Source organism: Maylandia zebra, linkage group LG3, assembly GCF_041146795.1.
Source record: "Maylandia zebra isolate NMK-2024a linkage group LG3, Mzebra_GT3a, whole genome shotgun sequence".
In the NCBI taxonomy this organism is placed as follows: domain Eukaryota; kingdom Metazoa; phylum Chordata; class Actinopteri; order Cichliformes; family Cichlidae; genus Maylandia; species Maylandia zebra.
Genome location: NC_135169.1, coordinates 18,778,552 through 18,803,664, shown reverse-complemented (window position 1 = coordinate 18,803,664; position 25,113 = coordinate 18,778,552). Strand labels below are relative to the sequence as shown.

The 25,113-nt window shown below is 40.0% G+C and overlaps 2 protein-coding genes and 1 long non-coding RNA gene across 6 annotated transcripts in view; 1 reads left to right on the top strand and 2 right to left on the bottom strand.

Moving 5' to 3' along the window:
• Positions 1–4,394: 4,394 nt before the first annotated feature.
• The window catches only part of LOC101482718 (myelin-oligodendrocyte glycoprotein), a 22,325-nt gene continuing 1,606 nt past the window's right edge, over positions 4,395–25,113 (bottom strand). Inside the window, exons 1-5 of one of the 2 annotated variants that reach the window (XM_076880502.1) lie at positions 8,981–9,368; positions 6,138–6,515; positions 5,946–6,023; positions 5,755–5,858; positions 4,395–5,664 (exon numbers count right to left, since the gene is read on the bottom strand). In XM_076880502.1, coding sequence (XP_076736617.1) covers positions 5,617–5,664; positions 5,755–5,858; positions 5,946–6,023; positions 6,138–6,515; positions 8,981–9,077 — 705 coding nt within the window. In that variant the 5' untranslated portion in view covers positions 9,078–9,368 and the 3' untranslated portion in view covers positions 4,395–5,616. Of the gene's footprint in view, positions 5,665–5,754; positions 5,859–5,945; positions 6,024–6,137; positions 6,516–8,980; positions 9,369–25,113 lie in introns of those variants that run through there. The other variant, XM_076880504.1, reaches the window with a different exon arrangement.
• On the top strand, positions 19,876–21,661 carry LOC143415104 (uncharacterized). Its single transcript, XR_013095714.1, has 3 exons — positions 19,876–20,087; positions 20,234–20,424; positions 21,352–21,661. It is a non-coding gene; the product is annotated as an uncharacterized LOC143415104 (long non-coding RNA).
• The window catches only part of LOC106675001 (myelin-oligodendrocyte glycoprotein), an 18,323-nt gene continuing 13,966 nt past the window's right edge, over positions 20,757–25,113 (bottom strand). The window contains exons 2-6 of one of the 3 annotated variants that reach the window (XM_076880490.1): positions 23,098–23,195; positions 22,045–22,395; positions 21,538–21,630; positions 21,350–21,447; positions 20,757–21,266 (exon numbers count right to left, since the gene is read on the bottom strand). In XM_076880490.1, coding sequence (XP_076736605.1) covers positions 21,222–21,266; positions 21,350–21,447; positions 21,538–21,630; positions 22,045–22,395; positions 23,098–23,182 — 672 coding nt within the window. In that variant the 5' untranslated portion in view covers positions 23,183–23,195 and the 3' untranslated portion in view covers positions 20,757–21,221. Of the gene's footprint in view, positions 21,267–21,349; positions 21,451–21,537; positions 21,631–22,044; positions 22,396–23,097; positions 23,196–25,113 lie in introns of all 3 variants that reach the window. The other 2 variants (XM_076880483.1, XM_076880486.1) reach the window with 2 other exon arrangements.

Genomic DNA, 25,113 nt, shown 5'->3' with positions numbered 1-25,113 from the left:
GCGATAGCTCTCAGTGGATCTGTCACTGGGAGTGTCAGTTGTTTCTTCTGCTGGGAGAACCATGTAAACAAACACAGATAACACTTTTATGATGGGTGTTGGTTTTCGAGATCTGTGACCCAGATTCATTGTTTGCTTTACTTCCAGCAGCACTTTCATGATTCCTTCTGACTTATTACTGAAACACACTTAAGTGGATTTACACAGATAGGTCCAGCTGTTGTGTAACACGTGAACTGTTCTGTATTGCAGATAAAGTGAACCCTGCTGTCTCGTACACTGACATTACCGTCACACAGGAAGTGAAACCTCGTACTTTCAGAGGTAAGAACATAAAAACTCACTCAGATACTCACAGTTCTCTCTTTGATCGCAGACTTTCCTTATTTCCTTGATGATATCATCATTGTTTATAAATAGGAGTTACCTGGTGATGTAACGGAAGTTTCAGGGCTGCGTTTGCATGCTTTCATACTTTCACTCTCACTATCACAGGAAGACAGTCTCAGTCCCATCAATGACTTTATTTGGATTGTTATTGGCACAGACACTGACTCTCTAACCCTGCTGTTATCTCAGAGGGCTGTGCTACCCTGGATCACCACCAAGTAATTGGTTCAGGTATGTGGACGACACCTGGGTGACAATCAAATCTCAGGACGTACCACAATTCACAGCAACTAGCTGGACGAACACATCACATACACCAGGGAGGATATGAAGGCAGGTTGCCCTTCTTAGACTGTGAAATTTCCACCAATAATGGTGGATATTTAAAAGCTGATGTGCCAGGTTTCCCCAACATTATAAAGCGTTTACAAGAAACCTGCAGTCAGCTGGGAACGAAGAAATCACGTGGATGAGTGACGAAATGTTTCTCACACTGAAAACGTTCAGATGAACAAAATCAACGTTTAGGGATCGACTCACTTTTCTATTCAACGTTCAAGACTCAAACAGACACGTTTTGTTGTAACGTTTGACTTGAATAACAAAAGAGAGAAAGAAAGTTTCGTCATATCCTGATTCTGTTTCAGGCTCGGTCCGATCAGAGCTGTGTTTCAAGAACAGCAGCTGATAAACATCACGATTCACTCAGAAATATAACATGATTAATCTTTCAAATAGAAAAGCAACTCTGGTTAAAATCTGCAGGGTCATGGTTTCACCCACTCACCTCCTCCACCCGCAGCGTGTCACATGTCAGTATTGTGTGCAGAGAAAAAAGAAAGCTCTGCTCATTAAAATGATTTTTATACATTTACAATAAAAACCAGGGCTCGTTCCTCTGTGTTTCTGTGCCGTGAATCAAACACACGATGTCCCCACTACAACAACACAGAGTAACGACCGAACTTCTGCGACCGTCAGAACAAGCTGCAAACACACGCTCGAGTAATCACAGATGACCATAACATTACTGCAGACACATTAAGGTCACGTACCAAAACTATTTGCAATCCGTGTATTTTAACGTAATTTACTGACCTTTTCTTTGGACGCTTTGACGCGGAGATCCATTTTCTCAAAGAGCAACCAGGAAGTAAACAGCTCTGGTGACACATAAATCTCCCCGTATTATAATATTAAAGTATTTACTGAAAAATGCTTTAAAAATCACTCAGGAACATTTTAAAATTTCATACATAAAACTATTGTTTACTGTTACTTGTGTGGGTTTAAATGAGTTAAACACAAAGTGTAAAGACATAAATATTGATGACTACTGTCGTATAGCCGAGAGACAGAGTGAGAGAGAGAGCGCCCCTGGTTTCAAGAGGGAAAGTAAAAGAGGCAGAAATGTTCGGCTTTGACTCCGGTCTGCTCTCTTTTTCTACTTTAAACCGAAAATGTCGTTTAAAACCACAACAACACACTGAGGATCTCTCTGCGCGGGTTAGGTCGGGCCCTCATTGGCTATTTCTAAAACACCTGTTAAAACTCTTTTTTTTCTTTAGCTTTATTTATTTGTTTGTTATTAATATTGTTGTTGTTGTTATCGAATGACTGTGCGGTTTTTGAGGGATTTGTGTACCACTTGTGTTTTTATTGATAGTGTAGTATAATAAGTTGTGTTGTTTGGAGTTTGCAGAGCTTCACTGTGTCACAGAACAGCATTATCAAGATGGCCTGGCCTGTATTTAATATAGCGCCTTACTAGTCCCTAAGGACCCCAAAGCGCTTTACATATCCAGTCATCCACCCATTCACGCACACATTCACACACTGGTGATGGCAAGCTACATTGTAGCCACAGCCACCCTGGGGCGCACTGACAGAGGCGAGGCTGCCGGACACTGGCGCCACCGGGCCCTCTGACCACCACCAGTAGGCAACGGGTGAAGTGTCTTGCCCAAGGACACAACGACCAAGACTGTCCAAGCCGGGGCTCGAACCGGCAACCTTCCGATTACAAGGCCCAAATTTGTCAATAGTGCCACTGCGAGACGGTTTTGAGCCTCACGTTGCCCATCATTAATAAGAGAAGGGGAACAGAAAAGTTCACCAGGAGCAAAGAACCAAGAACAGAAATGCCAAATACTTTTTTTAAAAAGCCCAACATGAAAACCACAGACACACAACTAACACTTTTCTGTGTTTTCTATCACCTGGTTTTACTTCTGCTCCCCCCCCCACACACACACACACAGTCTTCATTACAGTGTTATACACACTTTGAACAGCGGCTGTACTGAGAGCAGAGCTCACTGCAGACAGTCCGGACGTCCCCACAACAAGAAAACTTCTAGAAAATTAAACTAAACCTAAAGCCAAACATAACAAAACGTTTTAAACTTTAAAATTAACTGAAACTATTTTGTAAACTTGAAAAACTCAAATAAAATCAGAAGATTTTCAAGATTCATTTAGTTTCCCTGGTTTCACCCACAATGCTGGATCTAACACCCAGCTCAGAAGACTCAAACTTTAAATAGTTTGCTTTTTTAATGGGCTTTTTTGTCAAATTTTAGGCTAAAAGAATGAAACTTAGAGAATGTTTTCTCCTGTTAAAAGTCTACAAAGGTAAACGTGAATAAAAAGGAGAAATGGAACAAGATCCTGATCATCCCCTGAAGCAGCGCCCTCTGCTGTTACGGGTCGTAAGTGCTGGAAGTGAAAGTCAGGCTGGGATTTTTTTGCAGCTTGAGCTGTGGGCTGTTTTGAGACGCAGAGCTAAAAATCAAAAGTGGGGAATGTGGGGGTCTTCCCACCTGGGTTGAAACCAAATGAGTGGAGAAAGGGGCATGTAGACCAGAGGGGAGGGAATCCCCCTCATTCCCAAAATGTGATGCTATCACATGACTGAATGTGACTGTCCCAGATCACTCAGGCTGACCTAATGTGCCCCCACGTGGGCGATCGTGACTCAAGAGTTGGCAGGTCATCTTGTAATCGGAAGGTTGCCGGTTCGAGCCTCGCCTCTCAGTCTCGGTCTTTGTGTCCTTGGGCAAGACACTTCACCCATTGCCTACTCCAGAGGGCCCGGTGGTGCCAGTGTCCGGCAGCCTCGCCTCTGTCAGTGCGCCCGAGGGTGGCTGTGGCTACAATGTTGCCATCATCAGTGTGTGAATGTGTGGATGACTGAATGTGTAAAGTGCTTTGGGGTCCTTAGGGACCAAGTAAAGCGCTATACAAACACAGGTCTCTGCTTTTGTGAGCACATGATATGACAGTGAATGTGCCATAATAAGACCTGCAGGTCTGAAGCTAATAATTAACTTAATTATCATAGAAATAAAATGTACTCGCTGAAACATACATGTAGGTCATGTGTTGTTTGTGATCTTTCATGAATATTCACACGTTTGTTTTATTCAAAGTGTTTACAATCTCTGTGAACTTCCACAAACAGGATTAAAGCAAAGTTTGAAGATTAAGATCACTTCATCCCACACGTTACATTTCTCACCCAGTTATCAGCTCTACTTCAGTAAAACGTGACTCTCATCAGCTCAGTCACAAATGAACACACTTTAACACGACACACTGCTTCTCTTTATGATTACAACATACAGCACATTGTCTATCAGTCTTGCAAAGTGGGATCACTGTTAATGGCCTTGTGAACGTCACTGTTGACAGATCATTTCTTCTGCCTCTAAGTTTTTTATACTTTTCAGATATGTGCCAACATCTGAAGAAGAGCTTTGAATGGCCTTCATGAATAATTATAACTTGATTTATAGAGAACCCAGAGTTACAAAGTGCTTCATAGTTCAAATTAAAGCCTCACATTGAAGATTAATGTGTTAAGAACATAGACACAGTCACATGATCAGTCACATGATCAGTCACCAACAGACACCAAATGAGTTTTCAGCAGTGCTGTTAAACAAATCAGTGAAATGAGAGTGAGTGTGATGAAGAGCTGAAGAAGAAACAGACAGCAGACAGTGATGACGAACTGTTGCTCATTTATTTGATTTTGTCATCATGTTCACAGAATACTGACGTTATTCAAGAACATGGAACAACAACAGTAAACTCAGTGAATCATTTTAATTTCTATGACACAAAACACTCAAGTTTCTAAACAGTTCATTTGGTTCAACTGTTTGAAAACATCATCAAATGCAAACAGGAAACGACACATGACGACAATAAATAAATAACTTATATAAAACAATTAAATTAATAGGACGGGGTATTAGTCGTAAAAACAAGAAAACACACAAATTGTAACAAAATGTCAAGAAGAGGCTTGAAAATCCAAGAATCCAAGAAACTCTTTCAGGTCAGTATTTAAATGTTTTTATTCTCGTGATGAAGTTTAAGCTTGTTTCATCACACAAACACTGACTTTGACTTAAAGGCAGCAAAAGCAGCAATAAACACATTTGTGTTTAAACATTTCACACCTGTAAACTGAGGACGGTCACAAATCAGACTATAAGGTTACAGTCTGAACATCGAATCCCAACCAGCAGGAAGTTTCACAGTAAATGTAATAAATTAGTTGTAGCTTTAAAAATCTAGAGTATAAATCAGCTTTTTTTCTGTTTATAAAGTGCAGCAGTTACTTAAAGTGTTCAGCTTATAGTTCCGTTTCTCTGAGACATTAAAGTTAACAGACAACTAACAAACAAGGTTTGCATAAAACACGAGTGCTTAATGTGAGCTCCATGAATGCTGTTCCTGGTACTTCAAACTCTACTGGTGATTTTCCAAAACAGTTTTAATTTTCATTTTAATTTGTCCATCAGAGACACTTTGAGGTCTCACTAAAAGATTTAGGTTCACCTTAACCAGTGAGGTAAAGACTAAATAACTTAGATTAAACACGCTGACAGTGAGGCAGAGGAGTGTTTCTTCTCCAGGCTGAACTTCACAGTTTTGTACTGAAGGAGGAAATCCATCAGTTTCACTGCTTGATGTTTCCAAGCAGATCCTCCAGAGTCTGACAGCAGCAACTCTGACTGAAGACGTCTGTAAGAAATATTTCCTGTTTACATCCTCTGATCTTCCACTCTGGGTTTTCTTGTTCTACACTTTCTTTATGTGAAAATGAGCTCGATAAATAAACCGGACGAGGCCCCAATCTGACTGAAGATCCAGCACAGATAAATCTCTGCTGCTCTCAGCTCCATTAACACCGACACTCCTTTGAGCAAGCAGCTAGACTGGTAGTGGTTCTGTTTCTGTCTCATCATCCTCTGGATGCTTCTGTTGAAAGAAGGAGAATAATGAGTCAGTCTGACGGTACAAGAAGCAACAACATGTTTGTGTTTGTTTCTTTGTTTGTTTCTTACTTACAGTTCGATTCTGATGATGGCAGCAAAAATATACAATAAGACCAGCAACAGCTACAGCCGATATAAAAGCGATGAGAAGAACCACAGCGACGCTGGATCGACCTGCTGATGTAGAAAAGACAAGAAGGTCACCACAAATACACAAAACCCCAAACAGGGATGATGCAGAGAAGAGTTGGACTGTGTTCTCACCATTTGTTGGAGTCGTGTCCTGAGGATCTGGAGTTTGCAGCGGCGTCTCTGTCGTTGAGGTTTTAGCAAAGTTTGAATCTAAAAGACAAAACAGTCAAAATCTGTTATTAAAATTAGGCTGAAAGTTTGTATTGAGAAAAAAAACAACTTTGAGTTTGGAACCACAAACATCGCCACAACAAATCTTCTCACCGACTACAAGTTCAACAACAGCAGCTTTCACTCTGCTCCGCAGCTTGGGGATGAAACATCTGTATCTGCCGTTGTCTTCCTCCGACACGTTCAGGATCTTCAGTGAAATGTTCCCGTGTTTCATGTCGTCCATGAACAGCTCCGTCCTCCTGAAGTACGAGGCCATCTTCATGTCGGGGACCTCCTTCCTGTCCCTGTACAGGTGAACGTACTCCACTCGGCTCAGCCGGTCCGACGGGTCGGGCTTCAGGTCGGGTTTGGACCACTCCACCGTCAGACCCTGGACATCGAACATGGGCTCCAGGTGACACGGCAGGATGACATCATCACCCGGAGAAGCAATGATTGGAAGATTTGAGCCAATCACCACAACCTCACCTGGAAACAGTCAGAAAATTAAACCTCCTGAACTCCTACAGAACATCCACAGACCCCTGTCGAGTTACACACCAAAGACCTGGAGATCATGAACAGCCCCACTGGCCTCTGTGCTGTTATGCAAGTCTTTCTTAATATACGCAACAAAATTTCAGACATGTGCTGTTTGTTGTTCTGTTACAGGCTAACTGACCCTTGTGTGTACAGTCTGTGGTCCTGAATTTCTAACATTTTATTTCAAAAACAATATTACAAATGGGGATTAAGAATAACCCAATCATTTATAATACAATAAGGGTCTGGGGGGAAATGTGTAAAAGGTTGGGTAGAGAAGATTGCACTTCATTCTTGACTCCTTTACTGAGAAGCAAAGATTTTGTTCCAGGAATGTCTCGCAGTATGTTCGATAAGTGGCAGAAAAAGGGATTAAGGGTAATTGGCGATTTGTATCAAAACATCACACTGATGAACTTTGAGCAATTGCAGTCAAATTTTAATATTCCTAGAGACCAGTTTTTTGGCTTTCTCCAGGTTCGTAACTTCGTTCATTCTAGAATTCCACAGTCTTCAGAAATAGTTATATATGATGATATTGAGACATTTCTTATTAAGCGAAAAGACAGAACTCATTTTATCTCAGCCTTTAATTCTCTCCTATATACTCTCAGTAGCAACACACTGAGTGCTATTCATAAATGGGAGAGAGATCTTAATAATCAATATAACGAAGAGGAGTGGAAAGGAGCCATTAACATGGGTAATTCCACTTTTACTTGCAACCGCTTGCGAGAAACCCAATACAAAAATCATACATCGCCTTTATATAGCTCCTAATGTCTTGCATAAGATTGCACCTCATATTTCCCATTTTTGTAGTAAATGTCAAAAAGAAACTGGCACTTTTTTTCATTACTTTTGGGAATGTAAATTAATCAAAAGATTTTGGAGCTTCATATCTCAAGAACTAAGTAATATTTTTAACAATCTGATTCAAAGAGACCCCGGGTATTTTCTTCTTGGCCTACCCTCAAAAGAAGTAACATTGAATCACTTGCAGCGCAAATTATGTGACAAACTATTGCTGGTAGCTAGGAAATGTATTCTCATTAATTGGGTTAAGGATAAACCTCCCTCTGTGACTTTGTGGTACAGAGAATTATTTAAAGTTATTCCTCACGAAAGAACTGCTGCTATTTTAGGAGGAAATGAGGGTCTCTTTCTCAATGTTGGGTCCCCTTTGCTTTCTTATTTGCCAAATGATTTGTCCCAACTGTTGAGGGGGGGTGGTTGTGATTAAGATGTTCTCAGTTAAATGGGAAGTAAGCGTAAAGGACAACAATTCACTCTTGGAGTTTATCTTTTTCTCTTTCTAAATCTGTGGCTAATTGAGTGAAAATGTTGTTTTTCTCTCTCTCTCTCCTCTTTACCCCATATGTGAATTTGTACAGGTATGTAATGACTTTAATATATTCCCTTTGGGGTTTTTTTCTTTTCTTTCTTTTTTGTCTGCTTTGTTATGTTTTATGCTTTTCTTGATAATGAATAAAAACTGTTTAAAGTGAACATTTTATTTCACTATAATAAAACTATCAAGCAATAACGTGTTTATTAAAGTTTAACAACACAAACTGATCAGACTGATGCTCATCCAAGTTCTAAGAAACAACACAAGTATTTATTCATAATAATAGTTCATGTGACTCATCCTCAGTAAGTTTTACACTCAAAGTAAACAAGCTGATTTAAGTCAACCATCACACAGTCTGCTGTTTTCACTGATTCATGTTGCCCTTCTAATTATTTACTTGTTAAGACTGACTGTTTAACCTCGCTGCGAGTTCAGATTTAATAACCAACTAATTTCATTTATTAAAACTTTTAAACTACAAATCCAGAGTAAACTACAAAACACGCACAGACACCTGATTGGACGAACGAGCCACGTGGGCAGTCAGACGTAATTCCTGATGGGGTCATGATGGCGGGTTGTCAAGCTAATGTGTTTTTATAGAAAACACATTAGCTTGTGGAAACACATGTAGTCAGCAGCAGCATGTGCGGACTGAATCTGCATCACTCCGGATCAATAAACAGTGTTTTAGTTTCGGCTCACCGGACGTTGTGTTTTGTAACTCTGCTCTTTCTCTCCTCTGACAAACACACGGCTCTCATAAACCTGACCTGCTCACAGACCTGCTCGGTGAATCACCGCCATCGTGTCCGTTATAAACAAACCTCTGAACTGAGAGCAGTCGCTTCACAGTCAGAACCTGCCTGACAATCTTCTCGTTTTAAGCTTCTTCCGGTTTTAAAGTAACTCACTGACAGCTGTCACACTGTTAGTGACGGACAACACAGCACAGCTGATAACAGTCATTTCAGCTTATTCACATCCGCCAGTTTTTCATTAAAATTCACTGTAATCTGCACTAACACGCAGCTAGAAGCTGGACACGTCGGCTTACCGTGTACAGGAGTCCAGACGGACAAAGCCGAGCACAGGAGAAAAGTCCAGAGTGAGAAAAAGGAAAAGTCCTTAAAGTAGAAGTTGTTCAGAGACATGATCGATGATTAAAAATTCCGTTTTCTGACTGAAGCGAGTTTTTTTTTTTTTTTGGGAAATCTGTAGTCTGATCAGTCCCTCCCTGCTTCGCTCTGAATGAGTGAATGAGCCGTGAGGATCTCCCTTTTTAGATAACAGTCTCCGCCTCCTGCAATCTGGGTGGGGTTAACTGAGCCCTGGAGTGTTGCTCTTGTTATGAAGTCCCATGACGTGACGACGTTAACGGAAATCTCAATGTGACGTTTGCGTGCCGGTCGCGCTTTAACGCATCACAAAAATTACTCTGTACTTGGATCATTTCTATAGAAACTCCGAGTCTCAGTTTGTAACTAGTCTGCTCGGTCTCACTTTCTGTTCAGTTTGAAGACTCAGACATTATAATGTGTCTCACTGAGCAAAAATAAAAACAAGCCGACCTGTCAGGTGAAGTAAGCGACTCTGAACTTTCATAATAGAAAAACAAAAACGTGCTGTGTCATTAATGACTCAGCGGTATGTAGCACAGCATCCACAGACTAACTTGGATATATGACTGTTTAATCAATCCAATAATCTGTTAGATACAGAAGGTGAGTTTGATCATTTCTCTGTGAGATCAAAGCTGCAGCAAAGATTCAACGCTGTTTACAATGTTGTGATGATGTAACATCCTCCACCTGCCAGTATAAATGCTCAGACATGTCAGTGCAGAGAACAATGGAAGCTCTGCTGGTTAAACTGGTGCTGGCAGCACTGCACTGCTCCTTATATGCTATTAGTCAATACAGATATTGTATTTGTATACACCATGTATTACATCACTGCTAATAACAACCATAATCAGAGTCATAATAATATATGTATTTATTAATAACATACCAAAGAGGAGTAATAATATATAAATTATGAATTAACCACGTTTTAAATACCTTATTTATGCTTAATAGTGTGGCTTTAATATATAAGTGCTACCATTATGTTTAATATGTCTAAAATAAAATCAGGACTCATACTTTGAGTTTCTCTGACATTAATTAAATGGATGAATTCTCAATAACAACATCAGTTAGCTCCACAGAAGCTCCAACAACACGAACATCCTGTTTCTGCAGCTGTTTACAGTCTGTGCTTCACTGGAAGCAGATGATGTATTAATGGCAGCAAAGTTTGAGGGGAATACACTCTCACTCTCACTTCTTCTTACAGCACACGTGTTTCCTACAGACTGCATGTAGCAACCACTACTTTTGGCCACTGCCTCTACTGGGAACTAATCTCACCGCAGGCGGCCTGGACAATCCAAGACTATTAGAGTGAAATAAACCTCAGTGGGTTTTTACTGTAACACATGCACTGGTTTACCTAAATCTTGTCTCTGACATTTGCGCTCTATGCAACACTAAATGATAATAATTAAAAGAAATACAACTAGACTGAAACCAAGAAAAATGAAACATTTTTAAGCAATAAAAACTAAGTTGAAATAAGAAAATTTGCTCTGGAAATAAAAAACTTATTCAGAGAAAACTTTGTTTTATTAACTTTTCCCTGGAGCAGAGCTGACAGCGCTGCGTCAGCTGGACTGTAAATCCTGCTTAAGACAACACGTGGCATCAGTTTGTATAAAATAGGTAAACGTGCTTCATCTCTCATTAGTTCAGCAGCTTTTTCTAACAGGAACTTCTCTGATTTAAAACCAACAGACGTGATTTACAGGAGGAAGCGGTGGATGTTGTTGGTTTATTGGTGGAAGTTTGACAAAAAGCCTCATAACTTCTGATGAAACTGTGACTCTTACAAGTGTGACATGTATCATCATACAGAACGCTCTGTAAAATGAGTCAAAATATTATGTCTCATTTGACCTCTGACCTCTTCTTCAAGGTCAGACTGATCTGAAGGTCCCTTCAGTATTTAATGTTGAATAATGTTACATTTTTAGATCACTTTAAGAAATTCTGTCATTAAAAAGTGCAGTTTTGGCTCCTCTTTGATCACATGTGACAATCTGAGCTCAGGCAAACTGCTGACTTACTGAGATCAGCAGTCAGATTATGAAGTATGCATATTTATAGATGTTATGTTTTTATGAATCTCCTGATACTCTGGTTCATGTTTTAAAGGAAAAACAAGAACACAAAACAAAAATGGCAGCTCAGGTGGATCACATGATCTCTGCTCTGATTTCAGTCTTACTGCCACTCAAAGTGTTTCTAACCACAAGTCAGATTTTTATCTCCATGCTGCACTTTAATCTGAGCACTTCAAGCACTTTAGTTTCCTCACATCCAGTTTAGAATAACTGATGAACCTAATAAGGACGTCTTCAAAGAGGAAGCTGAACACAAACTCCACACAGAAAGAGCCCAGCTGGGATTTTAACCAGCAACCTTTTTGCTGTGACTGTACAGTGAAGAACATTTTGGGTAAAAGAAACAAGATAAAATCAGCTGTGTTATATCTTTTTTTAATTCTAATTAATAATACATGTTATTTGACTTTCAGTTGATGTTTATGAATCATAAACTCAGCTGAATACGCCTGTAGTGCATTTAAATATCCCTGAACCACAACAGAAGTACAAAAACTACAAACACAGAACTTTCATTCAGTGAAACAACAAACAACAAACAGGCATTAACTAATGAACAATATACAACAATGGCAATGAAACACAAGTGATGTAATGAATCACTGACGGCACAACAAAGTTGTTGTTGCACAAGCAGCAACATACTTACTCTTACTTTTAGAGTGAAAGAAATGTGCAGAAAACCAACGACAGCCAAAACAGATGATAAGATAACGACGACCACAGAGACCCTGCATCGATGTGCTGATGTGGAAAAGACAAGAAGTTCACCACAAACACACAAAAACCGAAAAGGAAATGATGCAGAGAAAAGTTGGACTGTTTTCTTAATTCCTTCTTTACAAAAAGGTAACATTTGACCTATTTTCATTGGCTAATTCTGACCAATCACACAGGTGGACCAATAATCCTCTGCTGAGTGACCTCTGAACCTAGAAGAACCTTAACTGTACACTGCTGTGGATGCTGTTTGCTGTAACACTGACATGATGTGTGAGTCTGTAGTTTTGGTTATAGTGAACCTGCCTCCTGTTTATGAGATATTTGTAGCAGAAGTCAGAGGGAATAAAAAAGGAAAGAAAAAAAAAGCGTATTTGCCATGAGGTTTGAGTGTTTAGCAGTGTAAATATAATCTTTATGCCGGATCAGTGTGTGAGTACTGGGCTAAAGTGAGGATGACGTCACTTCTTGCGAAACGTCTGTTTCGAGCTTTCTATCCCTGATATTCTAGCTTCACCTGATTTGAACCAAAATTTTTACATTTGGATTCATGGTTAAAAAATGGTCACGAAAAGCATTTCAACATCTGATCAGCTTGAGAAGAATCAGCCGTAATGTTCAGCATGTTTCCAGCAACGGATCTGTTTCATCAGTGGACTGATTCTTATTTAACAGACTCCTGGAGACTCAGAGCACTTTATACAACATTCATCCAGCCACACATAAACTTCTTCTATAATCGAGTGCTTTTATCTTTCTAACATTCTCACTCTGATGGATGCATCAGGGTTAGTGTCTTGCAGGATGGCATGCAGATTTGAGGAGCCAAGGATCAAACCACCAACTTTGTGTGTGTGTGTGTGTGTGTGTGTGTGTGTGTGTGTGTGTGTGTGTGCGTATATATATTTTACAACAACAGTTGTCAGGCCCTTTATTGCAAAGCAACGACCCAGAAAAACAGTTCAGTCTGAAACTGGTCATGAACTCATGATCTCAGGTCAGGCGATAACTCTCAGTGGATCTGTCACTGGGAGTGTCAGTCATTCCACACGACCTCTCACACGCTTTTATAAACATCTTTTACATAACATCTGATGTCATCAGAGGGATTCCCTCCTGCTTCACTACGCAGGGAGAACCATGTAAACAAACACAGGAAACACTTTTATGATGGGTGTTGGTTGTTGGGTGCAACATCCACCAACCAACACCTGGTCGAGATCTGTGACCCAGATTCATTATTTGCTTTGTTTCCAGCAGCAGTTTTATGATTCTTTATGACTTTTTACTGAAACACACTTATGTGGATTTACACAGATGAGAACATTAAGAACATAAAAACTCACTCAGATACTCACAGTTTGTCTTTTAAAGCTCAGCAGAGAAGATTCAGATTCACACTTTAACACATTTTGTGCCATTTAAGCAGCGCCTTTAAATATTGTTTGAGTCTAAATATAACACAGCAGGTTTATTACTGGAGAGTTCAGGAGTCATGAAAAACTGTGTTGCGCTGGGAGACACTCTATTGTGACGTAGTTTCTGAAACATTATGAGCTATTTATAACTCTGTTATTTGTAGTTCATTCCTTTTCGTCACCAAAAGGAATGAAGAGGGAACTCCTTCCTTGTTTACCAAACAAAGTAAACGCTGAATGAACAACGACAGAGCTCGTTCCTCTGGTCTTAGATCTGTGCTCTATTCCAGTCGATTTTTTTCCTCGCTACCTTCATATATATATATATTTTTTAAACGTTAAGTGTCAAAAGAATCCTGTTCACTTATTTTCAGCAGTGTGTTTACTTTATTACTGGAACAGTTTTCTGGATTTACATCTTTGAATCCAGCTGTTGTGTGAACACATGAAATGTTTGCAGATAAAGTGAACACAGCTGGAAACTGGAGAGAGAGAGAGAGAGACAAAAAGTCAAACACCACTCGTGTGAAGAGTGATCTATACTGGTTACAGTGGTTAAAATACTGATCGTGGCCACTCACATAAAGAGGAATCTTCCACAGCTCCCGGAGCAAATCAGCTGGGTCGGTACAGAGGTAACAAAGAACCAGCACCACACACGGGCAGGGGATCACTCTGGCCCGGCCGCGTGGGCACAAATATAAACAACAGTCCACAAATAAACTAAATAAAACAAGGCAAAGTGAAAGAAAATGAAACCAATAAAAATAAAACCAACTGGGAGAAGACAGCAGGGTCCAAAACCAGCGGCTGCTACAGAAGTTTCTATAGTTCAATTAGGCTGGAACACAAACTGCTGAGGAGAGGTTTATAGCAGCAGACAGAGCCTGAAAAACGCATTTAGCACTTAACCTCCTCTGGTTAGCAGTCAGGATGCTTACCTCAGGACTGAAGTCGCTATACTGAATCTGCTTAAATACAGCAACTACCTCTCTCCACGACAGCTGGAGTCAAAAAGGAATAAGGCGGCCACGCTGGGACCACAAATGTGTCACTATACAACTCAAATGTCCCAAAAAAGAAAGAATCGCAGGACAAACGTGCAGCCTACCTGTGGCTGTGGCGTAGCCCGACCAAGACCACCCGGTTTATCCTGATGATATATCCGCTCGCAATGCTGCTTGCAGGAGGCAAGGGAGGAATGAACGGGAGGAAACCTGCGAGGCAGTGCAGGCGCCACGCTGCAATTAGTGTACACGTGACAAACAGAGAGCGAGAGCAATAGGGCGAGTGAGTAGCCCATCTGGCGACACTGAGCTCTCACAGCATAAACACTGTAAACTCACTCAGTCATTTCCTTATTTCCTTGATGACATCATCATTGTTTATAAATAGGAGTTACCTGGTGATGTAACGGGAGTTTCAGGGCAGCGTTTGCATGCTTTCATACTTTCACTCTCACTATCACAGGAAGACAGTCTCAGTCCCATCAATGACTTTATTTGGATTGTTATTGGCACAGACACTGACTCTCTAACCCTGCTGTTATCTCAGAGGGCGGTGCTATCCTACCCTGGATCACCACCAAGTCATTGGTTCAGGTATGTGGACGACACCTGGGTGACAATCAAATCTCATATTTAAAACCATCATCCTCTGGAGCATAAACTGGGTGTCTTGAAGACGCTACAACACAGAGCAAACAGCATCCCCACGGATGAGGTGCCCTCAACCTTATAAGGTGTTTACAAGAAACCTGCAGTCAGCTGAGACTGAAGAAGTCACGTGGATCAGTGACGAAACGTTTCTCCCACTGAACGAAATAAACTTTTAGGGATCGTCTCACTTTTCTATTCAACGTTCGAGACTCAAACAAACATATTGTTGTAATTTTTCGCACCGCTAACAAAAGAGAGACAGAAAGTTTGATCACATCCTGATTCTGCTTCAGGTGAAACGAGGCTGAGCTGCTCGCTGTGTTTCAGGAACAGCAGCTGATCAACATCACGATTCACTCAGGAATTTAACATTTCCCGTCTTTAAAATAGAAAAACACGTCTGAAGGATTTTAGCGTCTCTGACTAAAATCTGCAGGGTCATGGTTTCACCCACTCACCTCCTCCACCCGCAGCGTGTCACATGTCAGTATTGTGTGCAGAGAGCAAAGGAAGCTCTGCTCAATAAAATCATTTAAATACATTAAAAATAAAAATCAGAGCTGTCCCTCTGTGTTTCTGTGCCGTGACTCAAACACACGATGTCCCCACTACAACAATACAGAGAAACGAACGAACTTCTGTGGCCGTTAACACTAAACTCTGCTGCAAACACAACTTCGAGTAATCACATGTGAGTATAACATCACTGCAGACACCATAAAAATCACGTGTAGCAAAAATATTTGCCCTCCGTGTATTTTAACGTCCTTTACTGACCTTTTCTTTGGCAGCTTCTCCGTGGACATCCACTTTCTCGAAGACCAGGAAGTAAACAGCTCTGGTCATGTGACAATACTCTAAGTACCTGCCACTGCATACACTTATTTTTCCACATTATAATATTAAAGTATTTACTGAAGGGAAAATAAAAGAGGCAGAAATGTTCAGCTTTGACTCCGGACTGTTCTCATTTTCTACTTTAATCAGAAACTGTTGTTTAAAACAACAACAACACACTGAGGATCTCATTGGCTGTTTCCAAAACACCTGTTAAACTCTTTTTATTTATTGACTTTTAACTCAGAATCAAAGTGCTGTGTTCTCAGCTTTATTTATTTATTATTAAAAGTGTTGTTGTTATTGATAGTCTATAATAATTAGTGTTGTTGGGAGTTGTGCTGAGCTTTTCTCTGTCACTTTGTCACGGAATAGCGTCATCAAGATGTGATGCCCACATTGGCCAGGAGGTGTCGCTGTGAGACGGCTTTGAGCCTCTCTTTGTCCATCATTGATGACGTTTACAGGCATCTTCTTCAGATCACCTTTGCTGAGAAGTTCACCAGGAGCAAAGAAACGAGAACAGAAAAGCCAAACATTTTTAAAAGATCCAACATGAAAACCACAACTGACACTTTTCTGTGTTTTCTATCACCTGGTTTTACTTCTGCTTTCCCCCCAAAGCTTTCACTACAGTGTAACACACACTTTGTACACAGAGTTGGTTTGCTGAGCCCGGGGTGCCTCTACTTACAGGGTGATGGGTCTTAGACAGGTGTCAGCAACCTTTAAGACCCAAAGAGCCATTTGGACCCGGGTTCCACGCAAAAGAAAACTCTGGGAGCCGCAAATAGTTTTTTGACATCTAAAATGCAGATATCACTGTATATATTGTTTTTTACTTTTATGCTTTGTGTGAACAACTAAGGTGTGTTGCTTATGAAATCCATGAAGTGCTACAGAGAAAATTACATTTTATTTATGTAATTATTTTTGAACTCTTAAAGAAATATAACAAAAGGAAAGACACCCAGCTGAACTAAAACTATGCTGCTAAAAAAGAAAAATAGAGCTATAGCCGGCTGCATGCGTACAGCAACCATGTGTGAAAAGTGGTCAATAAAGAGATGCTGAAAAGCATGTTTATGCAAACATTGTCGGGTCTGCAGTGATATGTTTACAATGGGACTTCTGCTCCTGAACCTCTGCGCACAGCGTCTGCAAATCGTGGCTTTCATCTTTACGCAGGACTGTAAGCTGTCATCTGTGAGGCGTGAGCGGTGTTTGTTTTTAACATAGTTCACAGTGCAGAATAGCTGCTGACATAATGTGGATCCGAAGATCCATAATTGGCCTACCTGGGGTTGAAAGTCTCGATAAATACACGGCGTTTTTGTGTGATATTTTATCTTGAGCAATGAAAAAATAATAGAATATAATTAGATTTTTATATTTCAATATTACAATAATCTTCCAATTTAGAACTACAAGTTAAAAAAGAACTAACATAAATAAAATACACTTCAGCTAAATACTTCTAATTTATTTTCCCAAACCACGCGGAGCCGCAGTATAAGGACTAAAGAGCCGCAGGTTGCCGACCCCTGGTCTTAGAGGACAGATCTACATGTAAAGTGTGACTCATGGTGTAGCTGGCTCTGACCTTGGACCATGTGTTTTATCCATTTAGTTATGTTTAGTTAGTGTGACACTGGCCTGTTTATCCTTCCATTTTTATCATCATTGTACTAATAAATGATCTTTTAGTACATAAGGTGCTATTGGAAGTTAAATGTATCTATAATACTGCATTTGCTTGGTATCATGTCAGAGTTTGCAGCATTGCTGAGAATAGTTTAACTCCAATGTCTTCCTTAAATATGAAAATTTAATGCACACATCGCAATCATAGTTTCCAATAACATTTGACTACGATCACACTTCAAATGAATGAAGATACGGTCGCTGAACTGAACAGAAAAAGGTCATTATCAGTGTCTGCCTATAGATCGTCACACACTCACTGACGGCTGGTATTTTTTTAGTAGGTTAAGGTGAATGGCTTGGCCATGAATAGAGCTACAATTTGGGAAAGGCCTCAAAGAGGATTGGCAGGGCTCCTGGGTCTGGCAGATCCCCATGTACTAAATCAGGAGTGGGGAACACCAGGCCTCGAGGGCCGGTGTCCTGCAGGTTTTAGATTTCACCCTGGGTCTACACACCTGAATCAAATGATTAGTTCATTACCAGCCTCTGGAGAACTACAAGACATGTTGAGGAGGTAATTTAGCCATTTAAATCAGCTGTGTTGGATCAAGGACACATCTAAAACCTGCAGGACACCGGCCCTCGAGGCCTGGAGTTGCACCCCTGTATTAAATAGAGGTGAAGAAGTTAAAGAATTGAAAAGGGGAGGGAGGATGGGGCACATGAATGAGAACGAACAACTTGTAGAACTGGGGGAACCTATACAGATGAGAACTGGAAGGAGTGTTTGGAGGCGTGGTCCTGCTCCCAATATTCAGAATCAGAAACAATGATTCAGATACTTTATATCCCCCCAAAAAACTCCCAGAGTCCAGAAAGCCAAAAAAAAAAAAATTCTGAATGAAAAAGGGTTGACAAAATAAACACAGGTGTCTGAGAGAGACAGCACAATTCAGGGCAGTAAGTAAAGCAACAGAAAACACATGAGGCAATAGTTCCTGTTGCATTAACGGTCTCCTTTATTCTTATGTAAAAGAGTAACAATCACTGTGTAACTAACAGTGAAGTGTTCCAATGTTTTTCTTATGTTTATATTTGTAAGTTTCCTTTAATTGTGGAACTTTGTTTTGTAATTGGTGGTAGCGGAAGTAACGTGCAGCTAGTGATGGGCAGATGAAGCCCCATGAAGCACTGAAGCTTTTCATCCAATTGGTTCACCCCAACGCGAAGCTTCATGAAGCTTCATTTGCTCTAGCAGGACACCTACTGGACGTAAAAATAATAGCTGGCATGAATTTGAAGAGTGTGGCATTTTGCACACAGCCTGTAAATGTCAACAACAAAAGGAGTGTGTAAAACATGTATATTGTAGTGATGGCAGTATACTGTGTATATTTATAGTGGCAGTATGGAAAATGATTATTTGGAAATGCTTAAAATGGAAATGATCATTTACTGTGAGGTGAGGTGTGGTTGGGGTGTGGACAGTGGTTGTGCTTTTGTAACGTTGAGGTATGGACAGCTACACACTCCTGCCTGTTCACATTTTATTCTGTAAAAACTAAATTTTCACTGCTTTTATGACCTTTTTAGTGGGGAGAACATAGCTAGGATTTAATGATTTAACAAGTCTTTTGAATCCTTTGTCCTCCACAATGCTAAATGGCTGGGAGTCCTCAATCACCATGCTAACCAGGTCTTCATCTATTTGAGATTGTTCTCCTGAGGAAAGACAATAAAGACAAAGCACAAATATAAATATCACATACGTAACTTATAACAGTTGTATAATATTGTTATATCATTTAGTAACATTACAGCATGCTATATTATCATTGCATTTGATGGCTCACCTGGTCTTGCTCCACAATCGGTGTTCCCCTTATTCTCATGCAAAGCTCTGTAGTGCCTAAGCATGGATGAGGTGTTGTTGTTATATCCCAGCTCCCTGGCACAGAGCAAACACTTCACCTTGTACAAAAGTCAAGACAGCTTAACATAAATTGTATTGCACCATCAGTATCATGAAAATACATCTTCTGTAGAAATTTACATACCTTGTTGGGAGGAATAAGATCAAAATGTTCCCACACAGGGGAGGACATCCTCCTCTTCTTAGCTGGCTCCATTCTCTCCTGACTTTCTCTCCTCACTCTCATAAACCTCCAAACGGTCTCCAAACTCTCACTAACCGCAACTCTCCATCAAACACCCACATTTTGAATGAAGTCTGAGGGGTTTATATCGCTGTCATATCTCGCGGCAAAGTTCGAACCACTTCATGAACCAGTCACGTGGTACAGCCGGGCAGCGAGGCTTCGGACGTCATCATTTTCAGCTCCTCCCATAAATGAAGCAAGCCTCGATACGCGCTTCGCGGAAACGCCCCCTCCATTACTCGACACACGCTCCGAAGCCTCGATACAGAACGTCCCATCACTACGTGCAGCACGGACTGAGTTTGTGGTGACACTAGAGCAGAGAAGCATGGCGCTCTGTGAGTTCAGCTGCATCGTCCTACTGCTTTAAACTGGACTTAAGTTTTAAAGAACACATAAGTTAAGTTAAATTAAACCCAATTGTGGACTCACCGTTGAGAGGAGTAGCGGCTCGCGCGAAGAACGGACTTTCTCCCGTTTGGCTACAGCAGGCAATGATGTGTGTTCAGGGTGCCTCTGTTAATTTCACTTTCAATGAAAGTGCCATAAAAAGGCATTTATGTGTCTATACCTTTGTTGTTTGGATTTACTGTGATAAGAGTTATTGTAAACATGTTGCTTATTGTAATTGTTTTGTTTGGGTAGTTCTCACGATGATGATGATGATGATGACGACGCTGAGTGATCTTGTCGCCGAACATTGAATAAATCATCTGTAAACAAGAACTTGTCCGCGTAGTGGCTGACAGGAGCTACACACTGCTGTGGGTTTCTTCCTTTTACTAATTTTTGGTGGATGGTGGAGCTTAGCTTATGAAGGAGGAAAACACAAACAAGTAAGTCTGTCAGAGCCAACTTATAAGTTTCATAAATGCCGTAAACATCGAAATATCAGAGCACTTTTAAAGGTTTGAAAGGATTTAATTTATATACTCAAAGTGTTTCTAACCACAAGTCAGAGTTTATGTTCATGCAGCACTTTATTGTGAACACTTCAAACACTTTAGCCAACTCACCTAGAATAACTCATGAATGTAAGAAGCACGTCTTCAAAGAGGAAGCCGGAGATCATGAAAGCTCCACACAGAAAGAGCCCAGCTGGGATTTATTGTTTGTTTTATTCAATAAATAATACATATGATTTGACTTTCAGTTGATGTTTTCACTTTAAGAATAATAAAAGGCAGCTGAATAAGCCTGTAGTGCATTTTAATATCCCTGAAACACAACAGATGTACAAAATCTACAAACAGAACTTTCAGTGTAACAAAAACAAGATTTTAACTCCAAAAAGACATAAATAAAAACAATAAATACATAACATACAACAATAGTAATAAAAACTTAACACTGATGGCACAACAAAGTTTGTACAGACAAGCAAAATCAAAAAGGGAACTTGACACATTAAGGATGAACAAGAAAATAAATCCAGACAAATTGTCTTCTTGGACCATTTTCTCAGTTTCTTTAAGTTCGGAGGATTCAGCTCAGTCTCTCCACGAGATTTTAGCATCCTGAGTGTGTCCCTGCAGTTGCGGGTTTAAATCCCCAACATGACTAAAGATCAAGCAAAGGTATATCTCTAACACGCTCAGCTTCATTCATACTAATGTTCCTTTGAGCAAGGCAGCTAGACTGGTAGTGTTTCTGTTTCATCCTCCTCTGGATGCTTCTGCTGAAAGAAGGAGAATAATGACTCATTCTGACGGCACAAGAAGCAACAACAAGTTTGTGTTTATTTGTTTCTTTCTTACTTACAGTTTGATGCTGATGATGGCAGCAAAAATATACAGTAAGACCAGCAACAGCTACAGCCGATATAAAAGCGATAAGAACCACAGCGACCCTGAATCGACCTGCTGACATAGAAAAGACAAGATGTTCACCACAAATACATAAAACCCCAAACAGGGATGATGCAGGGAAGAGTTGGACTGTTTTCTCACCATTTGTTGGAGTCGTGTCCTGATGATCTGGAGTTTGGAGGCTTCTGGAAAGCAGTGGCATCGTCATTGTCGAGGATTTAGTGAAGTTTGCATCTAGAAAACCACAAAAATAATTTGAGTCATAATCGGTTGATTGAGATATATATATATATATATATATATAGATAGATAGATAGATAGATAGATAGATATCTATCTATCTATCTATAGATATATATAAAAATAAAAGACTAAATATAATATAAAGATGAATGCTGTTGAGTTCAAAGAAACAATTAAAAGCTCAAAATTACCATCAATTTCAAGCCTGTGATGATGTGTGTGTAAAACTTCTGAACACAATGATATGTATGTCTGTAGAAAACAAACAAACATCCACGACAGCTGTGGGAACTATCAAAGAGACCAAAAATCTTCTCGTTTGATGTTAGATTTATAAGTACATTCTTATCTCAGGTTCCAGACTAAGATCACAGTGATCACACGTGTATAAGTGAATCCTCTTACCAGAGACGGTGACTCTGCAGCTGTTGTAGCCGCGGCCATAACCTGTGTCCACCTCACACAGGTACAGACCCGAGTCCTCAGTCCTGAGTCTGGACAGCTGGAGTCTGATTCGTCCTTCTCTGAGGGCGTCTTTGTCACTCTGGACTCGTCCTGAAAACTTTTTGTCCTGAACCTCTGAGAACTCGACCCCATCACGAAGATAATACAGAGTTAAGTCATTATTCAGGCTACAGAGGATCTTCAGTGCTGAGAGGGGCGTGTCTGGTTTGGTGGTAAACGTCCACTCCAGTGTGATGTTGTGGTTCTCCTCTGCCTGATAGGAGCTCTGTGTCACATCCACTACAAATGATCCTGTTGAGGAGACAGAGAGGAGCAGACACACTCACAACTTTATACAACATCAGAACTTTATTTTCCTGACACATGCCTGTCCATATTGTACATTACTGACATACATGTGAAATTTCAAAGACATTGAAAACAATATTGTTTGCTTATACAAACTTGGTTTAACTATAATAAATCAACATTGACACTTATTACAAACAAAATTTACAATATTTGGGAATCACACTCGACCAATAGTAAACTGACAATAAATAGCATTGAATTAGATTATCTGAAATAAGCTTCCCTGAGCAAGCATAAACTATTCTGCATTCCCCACATTACTTACATATGAAAGGCAAAATATCAAAGTCTCTCACAATACTCTGTTAAATTAAGGCTCTCATATATCAAACAGTATTATCAAACATTATATATGTGTTTATATAATGTATTGTCCCATTATACTTCCATATATGATATATTGTGTAAGTGTGGGGAAACACGTAAACACATTCTGCAAAGAAGAGCAATACAAAGAGTGAATACAAAGCTGTGGAAGTATTGAGCTGCGTTTCATTGCTTTCAATTCTTTGTAGGAAAACGTGAAATGGATGCAGTGATTTATTGAAATGTGTGCCAACATTCATGGAAATACAGTAAATAAGGTAAACACAGAGTCTGTGCTATACAAACGAACTAGAACGTAATAGAAACGTTATTTACCTTTAACAAAATCCAAGTGAAGAATTGAAGTCCACAGTGGGACCACAAGGAAAGGCATGAAATCCATGATCCAGATCTTCTTCATTTTCACATTCAGGCTGCAGACAAAAATATAACTGTTACATCTCAACACACAGACATGCTGCTCAGTTTATATTTACACTTTTACTACAAGACGACATGACAAATAAAATTTAGTTCAGCAGCTACGATACTGACCAACTACTAATGTTAGCTGGTGGCTGAGAGCAACAACAACAACCAACAGAAATCTACTAATTTAAGAGATTTATTTAGCAACACCTAAATATCTCTAAAAACTTATTCTAGCTAAACTGAAATCAGAAAAATACAACACAGTGAGAACATCAGTGAGCAGCATACAGAGATAATTTACAGGAACATGCTTTAGAAATCCCCACAAACCATCATAAATCTGCTTTCATTTATTCTGAAAAGGAAAGTGTGGCAAAATTAGACATAAATCACATGTTGATGCATTAAAAAATAAAGGGTTTTTTTTCTAAATGAAATTCTGTGTAAGAAACTGACTGAACCTCTGTTACATGGAAACATCATCACGGTTTTCCAGCAGTGAAGATTTTACCAACTGTGTTTGCAGGAGCAGCTGACATCTGCATCTCTGATAAACAGCACATTAGTGGGAAAAGCTTAAACAAATGGTTGGAATTCAGTTGAATCCAGTGACGTCTGTATAGATATTTATCTCTAGAACAGAAAAGTTACAAGCACCAAAACAGCAGTGAAGACTGAGGCATGCATCAATAATGTATAGTTCAGCTTGTTCAAGATTATGGGAGTTTGCTGGAGCTGAGACAGAGGCAGTATGGCAGTGAGTCAAACCAGACACTCCGGTCTGATCAGCTTGTAAAAGCATTTCTGTTCTTCAGGTAAACACTGCACACTACAACACAGGTGATCTGATGCATGGCATCAGATCAGTACAGAAAGCGTAACATTTTACGCTAGGTGACAAATCGTCAACAAAACATATTATGTTTCCGGGCACCCAACACGGTCCTACATGGCGACATCGGAAAACTGAGGACATATGAGAACCGTTTGGACTCAATCTACCCATGTTTGCTCTTTTCCTTAAAATCGCTTGGGAAAACATTATTTCACGTCATTAAAGTGCTGGTTAACCTCCTAAGACCCGAACTCGACGGCATACATTTTTAGTTTCTCTTTGACACTTGGGCTGATTAGGGCCCGATGAATGTAAAAACTGTGGCGGACCACCAGGTGGCTCCACTCACACCCAAGTTGAAGGGAAGTAGGGTGGTGGAGATTTTGGCGCTTACTATATGTGAAGTTCTGAGAGTCAGTTAAGAAAGTTGGAGTGAGAGGTCTCAAGAATTACTAGATTTTTTTTTTTTTACCTTATTTTTGTTTTTAATGAAAAATAAGAGCCACATATGAGGATATTCATTTAAAATTTTGATAGAACAGTAGCAGTATAATGTCCTCGTAAGTGGATATCAGGCCCTTGTAGAGTAGAATTGAGTATTTTGGTCTAAATAACCCAAAATGTGATGTCCACATACCAGGTCCAGGTCCTAGGAGGTTAAGGTTAGGGATAAGGTTAGGTTTAGGGCTGCGATACATGGCTGGAACGTCTATTACCGCGGGACCGTAATTCCACTGGATTCCATCCATAACCCGGTGTTGTGCGGAAGCTCACCTTTCGCGTTCCTCAGGAACGCCTCGGGAGTGACTACGGGTATAAACCATTCCGAGACACCAATGCCAGAGCAACAACAGCCAACAGTATAACTCCTCATTTTATACTATAATTTGCATAAATAGTTTATAGATGAATTCTCGGCCTCAGAAAAAAATGCTTCAGTCGGACAGAATGAGCTAAACATTAATCGTATCATATAGAAGTTAGAGGCGTCAGTAATATTTTGCAGCATAGCTGAGAATAGTTTAACTCTGGACCAACCTGCTGTGACAAACCAGCGATTATTTCACCCACTCCTTGCAGACACG